This window comes from Antrostomus carolinensis, unplaced genomic scaffold (assembly GCF_000700745.2).
Source record: "Antrostomus carolinensis isolate BGI_N321 unplaced genomic scaffold, ASM70074v2 scaffold17413, whole genome shotgun sequence".
Taxonomy (NCBI): Eukaryota; Metazoa; Chordata; class Aves; order Caprimulgiformes; family Caprimulgidae; genus Antrostomus; species Antrostomus carolinensis.
Window position 1 is genome coordinate 1 of NW_010304681.1, and position 18,193 is coordinate 18,193.

The following is an 18,193-nucleotide window of genomic DNA, read 5'->3' on the forward strand; positions in this document are numbered from 1 at the left end:
ATTCTATGACTATTAAAAATACCTCAGTCCTGTGGGGGATTTGGGAGTGAAACTGCCCTGGCTGGGTCAGACCTTGAGAAAAGCAGAGGCAGCGAGTGGGCAGGACCAGGCTCCTGTCTTCCCGTGTGTGGTTGCTGAGCTGCAGCCAGCCTGGAAGGCAGAGCAGAAGACTATAAAGCCACATGCAGCTGATTACACCTTCACTCACCTTCATTTGCTGCTTGCAAGGCCGGGAAGGAGGGAAGCAGACAGTACAATTAAAGCAGCTAAAGGCAGTTGTCAGAGACACAAAGCAGAGATGCAGCTCCCCAACCTCCTGGCTGGTCTGTTATAACCTGGTCCTCTGAGACCTCTGGGGACAGACAGAAAACCACAGCCTGATGGTGGTGGGCAGCATCGAGTCCTTGGTCCCGGGATGTGCCCTTTGCAGTGTTCCTGGAAGAAAACAAAGCAAGAGCTGGAGCTGGAGCTGCAGCCCCCTGCCACGGGATGAGTTACACCTCACTCGTGAAGCAGGGTCCTGGTCTGGGGCAAAGCTCTTTGGGTGTCAGGGAGAGCGATGGGCTCCGGTTTGAGCAGCGCTCAGCACCTCCCAGATTGCCTCTAGAAACAGAGCAGTACTGCAGACACCCCTTGGGGTTTTGTATTTTTTCAATCAGCAAACAGCTCAGCCTGACTTTTTCCTGTTTCTGCACAAATGCTTAAAATCCTCCTGAAATGGCCTTTTAAAATTTTCCATTTTAAACACAATCTGGAAGGTAAAAGGAAAAAAAAAAAGCTGCATGTAACCGAGATGGACAGCACTGGCTGGTTATAGGATTTGTGCTGCATCATTGTTATATTTGGCTTTTCCTAATGTCAATAACTATTGTGCTATTAAGGCTGCATTAAAAAGATAAAAAAGGAACCAGACGAGGACAGTTCAGGCCAAACTTTGGTACTGTTGAATTGCTCAAATATACAAAGCAGCTGCTTTAAAGTCCAGAATCAATATTTTCACATCACACCACTGCACAAAACACAAACCAGAGAAATTGGGAAGGTTTTGACAGAATTTTCTTTGGAAAGTCCTGGCTGGGTTCAGGTGGCCCTGGAGGCTGGGCTGGCGAGGAGTCAAGGCTGCAGGAAGCCTTTACAGGAGCTTTGGGCAGGGAGATATCCAAGTGTTTTACAGCTCCACAGCTATACGGGCCAAAGTGGAATTTGCTGGGCTACAACTATTTTCCACTGGATCTACTGGGAACTGTCACTGCTATTCTGTGGGATAAATTTGGTCCTGTGATGACTTGAATTTCCTCACATGAAGAAAAACATTTCCCACTAGTTTATGTGTCCTTAAAATATACCAAGAAAAGGAAAGCCATGCCAGATGGTGCAGGGCAGATAGTAACCCCGTCGCTTGCACCCCGTGTTATCCTCCTGGCTGACTGCTCTGCCGAATAAATGGTTCTGTGGGGATGAGGAGTTGTTAACGCTGCCGCTTGAAGAGTAAATTACTGCTTTGTGAGCAAAAGCAGCAAGGTTAGTTCGTCAGATATAACTTGTTTCTGTTAGGAAGGAAAAAGCTCAAGCCCAAGGAGCTTCTCTCCACAAAAGCAAAATTTGTAAAGTAATTCATGCCAGCAAGTTATTACTTTTCTGATCAAAGCGAGTTTAAGATTAATAGAGAATCTCTCCGTATACAACATGTATATGCACATGAATACCATGTCTCAACCGCTCTCTAGCTCCAGGAGATAGGCAGGTGGGGCAACAGTAAGGAAAGCTGGATTCATCCAGATGGAAGCCAGCACAGCACACAGACAGCTGACTTCAGAGGAGAAAAGGGGAAAAAAAAAAAAATCAAAAAGAAAAAAAGCCCTGAGATTGAGATGGATGCTCAGTGCCCCGGTGCTGGGCTGGGTTTGCTTTTCCTTGCTTAAGATAATCTTTTATTGGTTCATTATTGTAATTTCAGTAAAAGTCCTTGAACATAAAATTGGAATGAAATCTTAGGCTCCGAGAGCAAAGCCCACTCGGCCATGGTTTTCCAGGGGCTGCTTTTGTCTGGATGGCTCCTGAAGGAGGGACAGGTTCTCCAGCAGCTTCAAGCATGGGGAAGGGAGGACACTACTAAGTAAGAGACACGAAAAATCCCTCGAGTCCAGTGCTGAGCACTGCAAACTGCCACAGGGAATCACCATCCCATGAAGATGACCCAGTAGCTCAGGTACCCAGTACCAGGCTGGGTACAAGGTGATGTGAGAAAGGCAGAAGTGAGCCCCAAATACACCCCCCAGCCACTCTCTGATGAGTTTGAGCAGTTCCTCTCCCCAGCCTGCAACACCCCAGCACCTCCTATTTATACACCCTGCACCCCATAATTGCATCACTGGGAGCTTTAATCAGCTGCAGCATAAATACAGGGGTACAGTGAAGTGATGCCAGAAGGAAGGTGGCCTCAGCTTGCTCAGACTCCCAGATGGTGGGGGAAAGGGTTGGGGAGAAAAAGGGGCTGTTTAGGGTAGCCAACACTTGGTGTGGGACAGGGAGGGAAGAGTTGCAACCCTCCCATCAGCCCCAGGCCCTGATGGAAGCTCTTGGAAGCTGCAGAAGTGTGACTGCAGCTCTCAAAATGTCTGCTCTGCATGCCAGCCTTGCCAGCATACAGCAATGGCCCAAGGGTGGCTGGAAACTCCTCATGTGGTTTCATCTGGGTTAGGGCACATCCAAAATTCAGGCACATTCCTGCAAAAAATCCTGCTGAGATGGCCTGTGAACTGGCTGAGGATCTCTGCCCCAAGGAGGGAAGTGATGAATCATGCTCCTGAGGACCCAATCCCTCTTGTCCCATAGAAGGGTGAAGAATGAGACACCAGGCATGTCCACACACATGGTGTTTGGGCCCATTTTGGGGTGGATTGAGCCTCTAGGATGCTCCCCCCTCACTCCTCAGAGACATTTTGCTCACAGAACATGATGGGGCCATCCAGGGTGCTGTGGAGAGCAGAGATGTCCCAGGAGAGATTTAACTGAGGAAAACCTGTATATTCTGCATTTTCCTGTCCACACCCACCCTTGGCTTCTTGGGCAACTCTAGTTACCTGGTTTGCCCTATTCCTGTTCCAAAATGACGAGGATTGATTTGCCAGTTGGAGCTGATGGGGGTGTTGAAGAGGCCGGGCTGACTCAGTCGGTGCAGAGGGCTGTGGCTCATGCTGGAGGGTGGATTTCACCTGAGCCCTTGCTGCCTGTTCCTTGCAATGCCAAAGGCAGCACCACACTCCGAGGTGTGTAGCTGCTGCTCCACTGCCGGCATCCCAATCAGCGAGGTGATGCCATTGGGATCAGTGGTGCTTTGCAGTAATAACTTGGATTTGCAAACCAGGTGCAAGAAGGAGCAGAGCACCAAGGAGTGGTGATGCCAACGTGCAGGGTGGGTGGGCAGGAGCCAGAAACATGCTGGGTGCTGCGGCTAAATTCTGCTGGGATGGTGAGGCAGAGCCCTCAATCAGCTCTGGCATGCGCCTCGGGAGGGCAATGGGGATGCCAAGGCTGGCCAGCTAACAGGGCCAAGATGGAAGTCAGCTGGAAGCACATGTGTGTTTTGGACTTGATGATCTTAAAGGTCTTTTCCAACCTAAGCAATTCTGAAATCCCAGTGGTGTGCTAACAGAGCTCGGAAACGCCCAGCAGGTCAGGAAATGAACCATGGTGTGCTGGGAAGGGGAAATGGAGGGTCAAAGTAGTAAAAAGCTCTGATAAGAAGGGCCTTGTAATCAGAATAAATATGGAGTGATTCAGCAACAGCTAATCAAGGAAGGAGTAAAGTTACTTCTTGCAATGTTTGACTTACTGGCTGTGATGGTGCAACAGCCTCAGACAAAGCGAGGCAGCAAACGCAGCGAGCAGGCGACTCCCCCATTGCCATGGCACCTGCTCAGCTTCTGTAGCAGGGACCCCAAAAAAAGCTGAAGCCTGGGGTTCCTTCAGCTAAAAAGATACCTTCTGCTGCGGCAAACACGGGTCTCCATCCCGCAGAGACGTCAGCAGCACTCAGCACTGGCCGTTGGGCAGGAGGCCACAACCAACAGCCGGGTCGTTTGCTGCATGTGCCGGTAGATAAATACTGCTGGCAACCCGTGTTACCTCACCAGGGATGTTGCAAGAAATGCAATCCCTCCTAGCCAAGCCTTGTAACAGGGGCCAAGTGGCAACTCAATGTCCCGACAGCCTGTGGTATTTGCTCACATGGGGCAGGACTGCCTTCAGCCCTCACTTCACAGTGCTGGGGTGCGGTACCCACGATGCTCACACCACCTTGGCTCTAGGCTCGGCAGTTGGGTCAGTGCCTGGCATGGCTATTGCCTTTTATTCCCCCAAAATCCCCACAGCAGGTAGGAGGGGGCTCACTTGCTCAAACTTCCCTGGGGAGGCACCAGGAGATGTCACGTAATGCTCCACACAGGCTTTGCTGGGCTCAGGCTTTGAAAAGACAATGGTGCTTGAGGTCATGGGTGGGCTTGCCATTACCATCGCCAGGAATACAGGCTTGGAGCCCAGACTTCAGAAATTCAGACCTCTTGAATGAGACCTAAAGCTGCAATGGAAGAAAGCAAACAGGAAAAAAAACCAAACAACCCAACCCCAGCACCTCCCGAAACCATGGCCCAAAGTTTACTTCTGAAAATGCAGGCTCTCACCCCATGTATAAAACACACGCGTGCTTCTGGATGAATCCACCCTCTCACTTCCAGCTCAGCTGTCATTCCACAATACCCAGTTGGCAAAGAAATACTTGTCTTTCCTAGCAGAGACAGATGCCAGCTGGGGGTCTCCAATGTGCAGGACTCTCACACCTGCAGCCCCTTTGCTCTTGGCTAGTGCAGATGGGCCATGGCTTGCAGGAAGGTTGGCAGGACACCTCTGGTGTCTATGGAAAACCAGCAAAGTTCAAGGGGAAAACCAGCCAAAACAGCAAGAAAAAAAAATGGTGGTGGGTCATATGGATGCCAACACCATGATATGGTGGAGATTGAGGAGGTTCCTTGATTGCACATCTTTCCATGCTCCCTGTGCCCTTCCCACCCATTGTGCCAGCGCAGGTGGCTGGCAGAGCCCAGCAGAGAGTTGCCGTGGTGGGGCTGGGCTGTGCGTGCAGCAGGGCTGAAAGTTGCTCTGCCAGAGCAACATGGGAAGAGTGGGAATAACTCGCTGTGCTGAGAGCACTTTTCATGGGAAAAGGTATCTCCAGCCCCACTCTGGTGCTGAGCTCCACTCTGGTGCTGCTGGTGCCAGTGGCAGAGGGGACTCCTGGCCGTGCCATCACCAAAGCTGGTGTTTCAAAACCATGGCAACACTCTGCTCACATGATGCAGACCCACAGCAGACATATCCCTACCCAGATGGGCAGAGCTGTGCTTATTTACACCAGCTTCCAGCACCGACCGAGCACAGGGGCTTGGCAAACTGGGTAAATCAACAACAAACAACCCCTCCAAACCAAAACACGGGCACAAATAGTGATAAAAGTGACTTTTCAGCAATCAATTTTATACTTTCTCCTTGGTACCACGCTGTTCCTCCCCAAACAGGGAGCTGAAATGCCACTGGAGGGTCACAGATGGGCAAAACCACAGAAGGATAAACGAGACAATATGAAGTTCATGTAGGTACCGAGCAAGGCATGTCTGTGGGTTTGCATGACTTCACATGGATTTGCAAAGACTTGTCCAGTGATTGACCAACCTGCAAGCGCCAAGGTGCAGCTGAACATGACCTGCTAACCAGCCTAGTGAGAGATGGAAAGTCTCTCCAAGACCTGTAGTCACTGGCTAAGAAAGAGGGGAAAAAAAATCAAGCAGAGGATTTTACCCCCCTGGAGAGCACAGTTCATGGGACAAAAATGCACAGGCCTGCTGTTGCCCAACCATTTGAGCTTCCCCATCAGTATAAATCAAACATCATTGGGTTACAGCAGCCACCACCGACTGCAGTTCCTGCAGCTGATGATGCATGGTGCTGCTTTGCAGCTGGGGTTCATCACTGCAGCTCTAGCCCCTCACTTCCCACCCCACAGTACCTCCCCTGCCACCTCCAGTGGCTTTGCCAGCAAAGAGTGAGAGCAGTAAGTGGGACTTGGTGCGAGTCCAAGAACATGTTACCAATGCACTGGTCAGCATGTGGGGAAAACACAAAATGTTTGTCATGGGCTTCTTGCCACGGGCACTTGCTGCTAAATTGACTCTACATCAAGATGTTGTGATCCACTGACAGAGTCCCTTGCCCATGGGAAAACAGGTAGTGAAATACTGTGGATCTGCCAAGAAAGCCAACAGCTCTAGCAGCCCTGCCAGAGCTCAGTGAAGAGCTGCTGCCATCCTGCACACCGTCCTGAGACCGCCCAGCACCTGGCCCAGCTACCGTGGCCACTTTCCCTGCCCACATCCCAGCCCCAACCGGCCGCCCGGGCTCCTTGGCAGTGCAAGAGCCGTGGCCCATTGCATCATCCTCACTCCACCTCCCTGGGGCAAGTCTCCATCAGCCCCAAACCTGGCAGCCTCCCCTGGGGGATCTTCACCAGCTGGTCCCAGCCAGCTGAGAGGAGCTGGGACAACGTTTGCCCTGTGTCCTGGAAAATACTCAACATTTCTAATCATTTGCTGGGCCAAGGCCATGCCAAAGCCAAGTCCTTTCCCAGTTCTTGGTGAGCAGCACCAGTTCCTGGTGCTCTCCTGAGACAGAGAGGGAACACCCTCCTTCAAGACCTCTGTGCCAGCTCCTGCCTGCTTGCAAAGACTTGCCTCAGAGGGATGGTGTTGATGGGTTTTCAAGTGCCTGGGAAGGGTTGCTATGGGCACATATTCAGCTTTACCCATTGCAAGGGAGATGGTTTCACTCAGATTCCTGGGAGATCAGAAGTGGAGCAATTAGCCTCTGAGGAAGGATGGAGAGGTGAAGGTTTAAGGGCAGGGCAGTTGTTTCTCAGCAAAGCATGGCCTGGGTGCTGCTGGGAATGCCTCAGTGATACTGTGAGAGAGAGGCTGGTCCAAAAAAAGTAGCTCCCCTTGGGCTGGAGAGAACCCAGAGATGCTGCACCTTCTTCTCCACGGCCACTCACTGCCTTTCTCCTGGGCTGGGAGGCATTGCAATGCTCTGGCCACTGGCAGAGCCACAAGCCAACGCAGCAGAGTTTTAAAAACACATGCAAACCCCCTTCGTATGAAAAGAAAGTCATCAAGAGCTTTTGGCCTGAGGGAGTCCATAAACTCCCATGGTGAACAGGTGGTACCGGAGCCAGCTAAGGACCACGAGGCACCCAGCTGTGTCTCAGGGGATGCAGATGGAGGAAGTGAAGCCAGCACTGGACATCACTATATTGCACCCACAATTTTTTAGGCCTTCCTTTGTGGGCTTTTCTATTTTTGACCTTGCATCTAATCACATAAGCTGCTTTCCAGAGTGACTACAGCATTTACAGCTTTCATTGACTTCCTCCAAAAACGAGAGTGAGAATTGCCAGGAGGGAGATGCCAGGGCTGCACTCACTTTGACATGGTATATTCACCTGGATAGTCCATGGGCTTCAAATAATGCCAGGCAGGCAGGCAGGCAGGCAAGCAAAGGGCTAGCAGTGCCCAGTTGGCATCTGCCACCGCTTATTTTGCTGGTGACTAAGCAGCAAAATATCTGATAAAGAAAGAGAGCTGTTCTGTTTACCACTCTCTCCACGCAGGACAAGCTGAAGTAGAAAACCAAATCACTCTCCACTCCACAATAACCACTGGGTGTTGGTTTTTAAAGAGCATCTCACCATGACCTCGATGGCCCATTTCATGCGAGGTGGCATGGAAGGGAGCCCAAAGGTGAAAAGGCTTAATTAGCAACCCTTCAAGCTGATTACTACAGCACATATATAGGATGATCTGCATCAACTATCACTTAGCATGGTAATGACTAAGTACAGCATGTGGTGTAAATATCTCCCTAATGCTAAAGCTAAATGCATCTATAGCCCTAACCCTCTAATTGACTGATTCTAAAGATGATAGATTAGCTTTCCATCTCATCATATGTATCTCATCAGGGGATGAGGGCGTGTATACCCTCGGACACAGGGTTTTTCATTTCTACTGCCCTACAACAGCAATTAAAAGAAAATTACTTGTCTACTCGGGTTTGTTGCAAGGCTTATCTTGCATCGTATCTCAGAAAGCTGCTGGATTCAGAATCTTGCTTCTATGTGGACACCAAGATTTAGAAATGTAGGTGTTGCCTGTGTGACCTTTGCCTGATGACCTGCCAGCTCATGGGCAGCAGTGCCCAGCAGGAAAGGCTGAGAGCAAGGAGCAGGGGAAGGTGGGAAGGTCTGGGCACAAACAGCAGCTTAGGCTTCAATTGTCGATTCTCTATGAGGATGCTCATTTAGATATTGTCTAAAAGAAGTTTCCTGATTCCAGCAACCAGCTGTACGAGGTGCCTTTTCCTGTGGTCACCATGCCCAGCTGCAAGGTCATGCACATCAGGCAGGCTCCACTCCCCTAGGAGCTGCTCACTATGGCCCCAGCCTGAGGACACGAGTGGGTGGAGGACTAAGGCAAGTCCCTGAGTGACCTCATGTGCATCTTCCAGCCCAGCTGAGCACTAATAAGCTTGATGCATTTAGGCTTTCACTCCAGGTCTGGGTAGCTCCAGACACCTCCTTGCTCATGCCTTGTCTCTGCCTAGGAACCAGTTTCCAAAGCAGGATGCCATGGGCCAGCTGACCAATGCTGAACTCCAGTTGCTACTGGGGGCTCCTAAGCCATTTGTTAGCACTCAGGAGTCTCCACGATACACTCGTGCTCCACCAAAACTGAGAAACATCTACACAAGGTCACCCCAGAATTTGGCCACCATCACCAGGCTCCCTCTGACCCAGGAGGCATGTCCCTTCCTGCCAGGAAGGGAGAGCATCCATCCACTCCTCCCAGCCTCTCTGCTAGAGTCTGGCTGAAATGGGAGAGAAGATGTCACCAGCTAAGAAGGAACCACTTGTGCCCAAGAGGAACAGAGGATCAGCCAGATCTAACAACCCTCTGTTGTTAGCATGGTCATGGGTGCTTCACTTCCTCTATGTCTCACCCAACATAGAGGCTACAGAGCCAAAACAAAGGCTCAGGTACCCTTACAGTCATGCTGGCTGGTCCAGACCAACGCTGTTAGGTCTGTATGTGGACACAGAGTAATTCACCATGGGGAGATGAGCCACGTTATAATTTTGTCATTTTCTACTCGAGTGTCCCAGGCACTGATTGCAGTTTGGAGATTTTCCATCTCAGACAAATTACCAGGCTCCAAGGAAATAGCTGAGAGACAGCCCCCTTTTGGTTACAACATCTTCACCAGATCAGCACCAGCAGAACTCCCCTCTGCCTGCACGAGGGACATGCCTGCCGTGGGCAGGAGACTCGGGGCCACGGTAAATTGTCGCAGTGCAAGGAAAATTAAAGGAGCCAGGGTAACAGATTAGAGAAGACATCCCAAGCTAGCAGGGGAAATTCTTGCTCGTTAGAAGCAAAAACAAAAGACAGCCTTCAACTGCCAGGGTGTAATTTAGACCCAGGCTCAACGTGGCAATTTTCATGGGTCCACAGGGAGCCCTGGTGAGACTCGGTGAGGAAGGTTCCCACAAGTAAAAGGATTTTGCTGAAGTCCAGGCCTAGCTGAGCAGGTTTAAAGGTCACACTTGCCTTTTTTTCCCCCAACTTAAAATTGAGTTTTAAGCTACTGAGATTAGCATTTGAAAAGGAACGTTATCCTGTGACATTTGGCTCACTTGACCAGTTTCCTTAGGCAGCTGGAGACAGGTTTCCTCCACTGTCCAGGGAAGTGGCAGAAGCACAGAGCTGAACAAAACCACCACCCTGACTTCTCCCTGGAGAAAGGATTAGCAATGAGAAAGAATAAAGGGCCTAAGTGGCAAAGAGAAAGGTTGCCCCAAGGAGAGCAACATGTTCAGATATGTCTATCAGATAACAATACTTCAGCTCAAGCCCCAGAGTGTGTTCACAGAGCTTAAAAATAATGGCGACTCAGCTCTAGGTGAAATACTCACCTGTAATACTGCTCTCCTGCCTCAAGTCAGAAGGTTTGAGATACCGATGGTCCGGCCTTCACTCCAAGTTTGGGAGACACCAACACCCCAGAAGCTAGAGAAGACATCAACTAGAGTCTTGTTGGCATTTGCAAATAAAACGACCCAGTTCTTGGAGTGAACATGACAGTATGTTTTAGTTCAGAAGAAATCTGTGGTCAGCACCAAACTCTAATAAAGGTTCCTAACACCCTCTTTCTTGTAGACTTTGCATTTGGGAAAAGAAGGAAAGACTTCTGTGCAGAAGGTATCTCTGGGCACTAGGAGGCCTGGAACTGCTTACCATCTGAGTCCAGAGGCAGGTAAGATGGAGATATATAAAACTGCTTCTCACTCCCAGTCCAATCACAGCACACCTCAGCTAGTCTCCAAAAATGGCTTTAATAACAACTCTTGCAATCTTCTTCTGTCTTGGCATATGTGGGGGCTATGGTGGTAGTGCTGCTATTGTTGTTTGAAGATCTGTAGACCTTGTTCCTCGAATCAAGTGAGATGAAGGTGAGACAAGTTTCATTTAAGAAGAAACAGTTTTAGTTCTCACTGTTGTAGAAAAACTGAGGCCCTGACCCCAGTCCACATTAAAAGTTTGGAAATGAGAACCCAGGTGATGAATAAACCCCTCGTTTGATGGAGGGGGGAGGGAAGCACTGGAGGAACTGAGTCACTAGTTTTGAGCAATCCTGAACTCGCTGCTAAAATCTCCCATCTCCACTTTTATGAGACCTGTTGCTAACAGCTGTGGGAGCTGAGAGTTGGAGCAGGAGAGCTGACACCACAGGCAAGTTAAAACTGTTTCAGGGCTAGAACCTTCACACTGACATGTTACCAGTGGGAGCACCCACAGAGAAGCGTCTGTCTCTGTCTGACCCAAGCTTGTTTCAAGCTTCCTTCTTGGGATGAAAGGGTTTGGAGATGTTCCTTGGCAATTCTGCCTGGCAGCCTTTTGCCATAACGGCTTCTAAATCCCACCGTCACTGAGATCTGTGATCCCCAAGTCTTCTCAATCAAACCACCCTCATCAAGGCAAAGGCATCTGGGCATGGGGGCAGAGATGAAAGGGCAACTTTCTCACATGTCTTTACTAGTTGCCTACAAGTGCCCCTAGGCACTTCTAAAATGTACTCCGCCCTCTTGGTCACAGCCCAGAGTTGTGACCTCATTTCTTAGAAGACACCTCCTGTCCCCTCTCTTTTCTAGCTTCTAACACAAGACATGAGAAGGGAAATAGCCTGACCTTCTCACACAACATCCAGCTGTATATGGACACCAGTGGGACACTGGCTATATCAGAGTCCCCATCACCTCATTCAGGACCAGAAGATGCCCAGGTAGCCAACTACCAATACAACTGATCGTTCTTCCATGCTTTTTGACCTCCTGTTCTTCCTACAGGCTTGGCCTCCATCAGCAGGACACTTCCAGACGGCGATGGCCCGAGGGGCGATGCAGAGTGCTGTGCCCAGGGGAAGGCAGGACGGGCAGCGGGGTGGGTGGGGAATGGCATCACGGGCTGCAGAAGGCAAAAGGTGACAGGCCTGTGCAAGGGCTGATGCACAAGTTCAGAAATGCTGCTGAACAAGCCCTACGCTCAGCGACTAGACAGCGTGTAAACGCCTTCCCCAGCCTTCCTCTTCCCTTTCTTCACTCCTGTTTGCCGCATGCCCTGTTACATGGGGTTTGAGACAGGGAGATAAGGGACTGCACTGTGGTGACTATACATGAAGAATAGGAAAAAGGTGAAAAAATACATAAAACCCTTGCCCTCTGTTCTTACAGATTTTTCACCCATCTCTTGGTGCTTGGTATTCTCCTCCAAGCTCCAACGCCTGGCTTCACATCAATTAATAGACCCTAGCTTTCATCTAAAAAAAATTATAATTACACAACATTCCAGCTACTATTGATGTGGAGACGAAGTGCAAGTCAGAATCAGAAATATTCATAATCCAGATGTTAAAAAGAAAAAAAAAAAAGGAAAAGACTTTGACATTTATTATTTTGGAAAGCTCGTGATTTCTGAGCAAGCCATGATTTTCACCCAACCTGACTCATCATTTCTGAACGCTTCGGTTTGGCAGCCTTGTATATATTTAGTAATACAAACCTTGACTTGCAGCTTCCAATGAGAATCCTAATGGCATGATAAGACAGATTTTCATCTCATTCACGTCATTTTCAAATATCAGGAAATTTACTTAACAGCAAGAGTTGTAAAAGCTGTGAAATAGTCTCCCTGGGGAGGAGCAGAAACCTCCTGACTACACACTTGAACAGCTGAACAAACCAACAGAGAGCAGACAGCAGCGAATGGCTCTTTACTTTCTGGCCAAGGGACAGAGCAGATGATCCCAGACACGTTTTCCTCTTCATTTCTCCTGGCTCTAGGCACTGCTAATCAAGTTCTCATACCACAGTTACTGAACCTTTTTTCATATCCAACTGGAGAAACAGCAACTTCTGCAGGAGGAGCACACAGCTTCAAGGGAAAATACTGTTGCAAACCATTTAGGACTTCACAAGGAGTAAGGAACCTGTGCCAGTCTTTGAGAATGCATTCAAAGCATCTTCAGCCAGCAGTTAGAAATGCATTTTTTACATTAAAATCCCTTAGGCACTCGGGAGTCTGTGAGATTTTTTTTCCATTGCCTATCAAGCAGTGGTATTAAAAATGATGTTTTTGGCAGCACAGCCAGCCTGAGTAGGTGCAAGATGATTTTCCTCTATTCATTCTAGACCATCTGCTTCTTACCCTCAACTTTCAAAGGCCCTGAATGAGACGTAGGCCACTGAATTTTACAGCTAAATTTCATGAACCTCTTTGAAAATGAAAGGATTGCCCAGAACACAAATTTAGAGACATCAAAGGGACCTTGCCTTTTCTTGCAAGCACTAAAAGCAGTGCAAAGGGAACTCATTACAATTTGCTCTATTGCCAGTTTTCACACTGGAGCAAATACAAACATTTTATGCTTTAAACCTTACAAACTCATTGCTGCCAGCTTAATATATTCCTAAAGCCATGACCAAATTAATAGACTAAAACTATCTTGCATCCACTCAGGCAAGCCATGAAGGCAAAAGAGCTCACAGGCTAGCTCGCGGAAAAACCCTGCTTTGTTTAAAAAAAATAAAATAATAATGATAAAAAAAAATTCTTTACATACACAGTAGCAGTGTAAACACTAATTCAGCTTTTTCAAAAGCAAAGCTATTCCATAGATACTTTTTAATGAGCTGATCTTCATCCATGCTGCTGACAGAGTCTGGAGGGAACATCATCGAAATGGCAGCTCCTAATAAAAAGTATGGGAGAGTTCAAGGATCTTGACCCAAAACGGCTGGTTCAAGATCTGCTGACTCAAGTGGCTGAAATCATTATGCAGACATGTGAGTTCCAGGCAGGCAGTGGAGGGGAACAGTTGCCCTAAATTATGAAGCAAGATCCAGGTGAAATGATGAAAATTAAGGAAATTACTTTACAGCAGACTATTAGCTCCTAGTCCAAGCATGGATCTGCCCAGGCGCTTTGCAATGAGGGTGATGGTAGGGTGGAGGGACTCTGACATCACTTGAAATCAATGAAAAGTGACGCTGAGGAAGAATCTCCTTTTGATATTTGATCCCTGCCCCATCAAGCCAACAAGCCCTTGGCCAAAGCAGGTACAGGCTGGCTGAGGTAGGAGGTTTCCTGCTCCCTTAGACACTGTTTATATCTTCCAGAGATCTACAAGCTTTCTGATTTACAGTTCATAAAAATCCTAACAGAGCACCTCCAGAGGTGTCTTAGTTTCCATTCCCCAAGCTTTCAGCACATGGATTGGTGGGTATTGCTACACCAATAAACGTCTCCAAAGGTGACTATTGCACATTCTTCACCATGTTAGTGGTGTAGGCAAAGCTGCTCAGATCCCAAGGCCATGGAGACCAGATCACATTTTGATGCTGAAGGCAACACTATGGCACCAGCTTCTCCAGCATGAATGATTCCAGGAGATCTCCAGAGCCCTGAGGAATAACACAGCTGATGAAACCCTGGGATGATACCAACATGCTGACAAAACTGTGTGTCACTTACTGTTCCCCTGCACTGATTTCCAGGGAAGGAGAGGTCATTCATAATCCTCAACAATGGGAGAGTCAAAAAGCTGTCAACACAAAATTCATAGAAAGTTCTGGTGCTCCCACTCTTAGTGGACAGCTGAGCAGCTCTTACCTCTTGCCAAGCGAGCACTGCTGCAGTCGTAATGCTGGGAAACTGAGTGAGGGGTTGCCTAGGGTGATGTCTGCACCGCACAGGTGAACACTACGCTTAATCACACATGAATAAGATGCCACAGTGGTCCCCTCATACAAATGCATTCACCCCTGTACTGTGTCTTCCTACAGGGGAAAGCAATTCCAGCTAGCCTGCACAACTGCTTCTTGGATCATTTCCCTGGATATCTGCTCTTCCTTCTCCTACCTGTACTATGTACGCAGCCTGTCTTTACTCCTCTCTTGTCCTGCTTTGAAGGAGCTGGGTACCTATAGACCAGTAATGTGACCAGAAGGTGCCCATGAAAGGGAGAAAAGACAGAGGATGAAGCTGTGCTTACATGAAAGAGGAGATGCAGAAAGAACTGGTATAATACACAAGCAAGAAGAGTCCAAGGGTAACTGAACCTGTGCCCCATGTGTCAAACCGCTGAGCAGATGGTTTAGGGGTAGAAGTAAAAGGGATTCAGTCATGTAGAGAGGGCTTGGCTGGGAAGGGGTATCACCTGTATGCAGATTTCAGCTTTGATTTCTTATTTCTAACTTGGTCTCACAGAAGGTGAGCACATACCTACTGATGGGTCTGTGCTGTAATGGGGGTTGTACCCCTATAATTTCCTTGACAAAGGCTTATGGTCACCGACATCACCTCCACAGTTACAGCAGTGCAAGGTCTGGGCAGACGTGTCCCTCTCTGCTGCACCTCACCCTTCTCTCAAGTTAAAACGTGTGACTAGCACTATACAAACATGATCAGTTTGGAAGACGTTAGAAATCCTTCTTCTCCAGTAATTCATATCTGCCCAAGGAGGAGGCCACAACCCTGACATACAGCTTCAAGACTAGCAAGGAGTGCAAAGGTGTGCCATGGAGCTACAGAACAATCATCCAAACTTCCAGAAAAGCAGAGACAGCACAGAACCATCTCCTTGAGTGTCTGGTTTCTACAAATCACACTGAAAAATTGTCTCAGTCTGCCCGTAGCTGAGGCTTGAGGCTGCAACTGATAAGAAGTGCCCTGTGAGTAATAAGCCCTTAAATCCAAATCAAACCAAGTCACCCTTTATCTTAGATAAGGTTTGTTGTTCTCATGGGAGAAACTTGTCCTTTTGTGTTACCTGTTGGCCAACAACTCTGCTTTCAAGCAGTTTGCCAGCTCTGTGGCTCCCATCACAATAATGCTACAAATAATTTAAGTGCTACCACTTAGGATGAAAATTTTAATGAGGCTCTAAACCCACAAAAGGGGCTCTGTATAGCATAATTAAATAGAATGGGCCTAAATAAACAGAAAGATTTGACAAGTTACATTGTAGTTGAAAACAGCTGGGAGGCAAAGAAAGGAGCATTGAAGATGCATGATGTAAAAAGGCATTTCACAGAATGCAAACACTAAAACTTTTCATATCGCACAAACAGTAAAACACTACAAGCACGTGACTTCCCTCTGATTTGGAAAAATCTGTGTGGGGCACAGGGCATTTGTTTTTTTTTCCTTCTGCTAGTCAACACAATGAAATATTTCACATGGAAACCCAAACAGTGGCAAAGAGAGCCATTTGTCCTTCAGAAAGAAATAAATACTGCAGAAACAGGTAAAGTCAGTAGGAATATTTGGTTCAGTCAGGCCACGGGATGCTGGATCACAGCTCCAAAACGCTGGACAGTGCTGAGACTCCTCAAAATAGTCTTGCAAACAATCAGAATTGTAACAAGGCTGTTTGGCTCAGAGCTGCAAGACACTTGTGTCGTGTTCACGCCGACTCCTCGAATCCATTGCAAGTGCTGACATTCAGGCTGAGCCAACTAGCTCAGCATTCAATTCTCTGTCTGCATCAGCTATTTACAATATCATGTTTGTTCCACCTCTGTCAATATTTGATCCAAGAGCTGCATAAATCCTACAAACTCAGGAAGGTTTCAATTTCACATTAAGGTAACGTTGACAGTGGTGCTGCTATATTGTGTAAAGTCAGTGCACTGTTACTCCTTGAGAATGAAATTTCTGGTAAACTTGGTTTTCATTTCATTTTCCCCCAGTCCTCTTGGCAGCCTTTCCCCCACAGCCATAGCTATTGCTGCAGTTCTGGGCTTGTGAATGAAAAGTTTCTAAATTCATCTTGGTTTATCATGGGAAGAATTCCTTCTTCAATGGGAGTCAGAATGGGCTCCTCTTTTATAAAATCTGGATCAAAGTTGCTCACGTCATCTTTGGATTTCTGTCAAATGGAAAAGACAACGGAAATAGATGTCAAAAGTATGTGTCATCTGCATGATCCTCGCTCTGCATCTTTAGTCTTGAGTGCAATAAACCATCAGCTCCAGAACCCAGGCTGAGCTTACTGAAAGCTTTTTCTGGGGTTGGACTGGGTGCAGTTGAATGTCCCCACAGAGCCTCTTACAGTGTAAACCCTTTTAGAGCCTCTGCAGGCTTCTGACAGGCAAACCCCTCTCTGACACCACCTCTGATGGGCTATGGACACATAAATCAGTTCCTCTCCTCAAGTGGCAGCACAGACCCAGCCATTGGAAGCAGTTATCAGCCGTGTTTCCAATTAGCTGCCTCCACACGGTCCCTCCCTATCTGCACAGTGTCTCAGTTGGGTTTTTGGGGGGTGTACACTTCTCTATGTGTGAGCCATTAAACTTGCACAATAATGAATTACTGGGCCGTGGGAAGACAAATGGCTCACCTCCAGGTGCTGGATTCCTTCCTGTGCACCACAAAGTGGGACTGTGTATAATGCATACACACAAACAGGGTTTGAGGACATTTTGACAAGGTGTGTGTTTTTCCTCCATCCAGGACAAAATGACACTGAAGTTGAATGTTCCTAGATCCTGTCCAGCTCATGGGAGACTAAGCAGGCTCCCTTAGCCTTTGATTCAGGTCAAGAAGCAACTCAAGAGCCTGATCTTGAGCTGTCACAGTTCCCCTGAGCACCTGATCCTGCACCCAGTGAGCTTCAGGGAGCAGGACTGGGTTGACGACTGCCACTATAAGTTTGCAGAGTGACCACAGCATAAGACAAAGTCACTCCAAGCAACAATTTCCAAGGCAAGAAAGTCAGAGACACAACCTTGGAAAGGCTCTCCATGGAGAGCATTCCTTGGGCTGTGTGGCACCACTGGGAAAAGGGGAAACACTGTCCCTTCTGCAGCCTGTCCACCATTTGAACCACTCAGCTGACAGTGCTCTGAGCAGGAAGCACTGTGCTGGGTGCTGTACAGACAGAGACGAAAGACAGACAGTCCAGTCATGAAGAGGTAGGTGGAGTGGTCAAAATGAGGATTACTTACCCTGTTTTGTATTTGGGGCAAGCCAAAAGGTAGTTAGGTGCCTAATCTGCTGCAGTTGCTTTTACAAACCTGCATCTTTTGGCTGAGCTGCCTTCGAACATCCAGCATGGAGAGGAAAAGCAACCTGTACAACATCACGTGGCCAGCCAGCAGCCCAGCCAAGGCCAGAGACCTCATCTCCCAGCTCCTGGGCCACAGCCTGCATGTCAAGGTTGCCCTTCCTTCACCTCCTTTTCTCTCATGGGAATAAACCTACTTACAGAGCCCAGAAGAGAAAAAGAACCAGGAACCCTTTCCCCCACCCTCTTTCCCACGTACAATTCGGGGCCTGAACGGTGGCTCCATCTGACGCTGGTTCATCCCAGTCCAGATCTTTGAAGTAGGGGTGCCGCAGAATTGCGCTCTCGCCGCCCAGCCCCAGGCTGCCCAGCCGCATGTTGGGGTTCTTCGTCATGAACTGCAAAACAAAAAGGGCTGTTTGTTTCCTCCCATCTGGCAGGGCCACGGGAGAGGGACCTATTAGCA

The 18,193-nt window shown here is 48.3% G+C and overlaps 1 protein-coding gene across 1 annotated transcript in view; it reads right to left on the reverse strand.

Moving 5' to 3' along the window:
* Window positions 1-15,577: 15,577 nt before the first annotated feature.
* Window positions 15,578-18,193, reverse strand: part of LOC104522296 (protein kinase C eta type-like) — a gene marked incomplete at its 5' end in the record, with an annotated part of 124,728 nt that continues 122,112 nt past the window's right edge. The window contains 3 exon segments of the mRNA XM_010164538.2: window positions 15,578-16,587; window positions 17,987-18,029; window positions 18,031-18,125. Of these exon segments, the coding sequence (XP_010162840.1) occupies window positions 16,441-16,587; window positions 17,987-18,029; window positions 18,031-18,125 (285 nt within the window).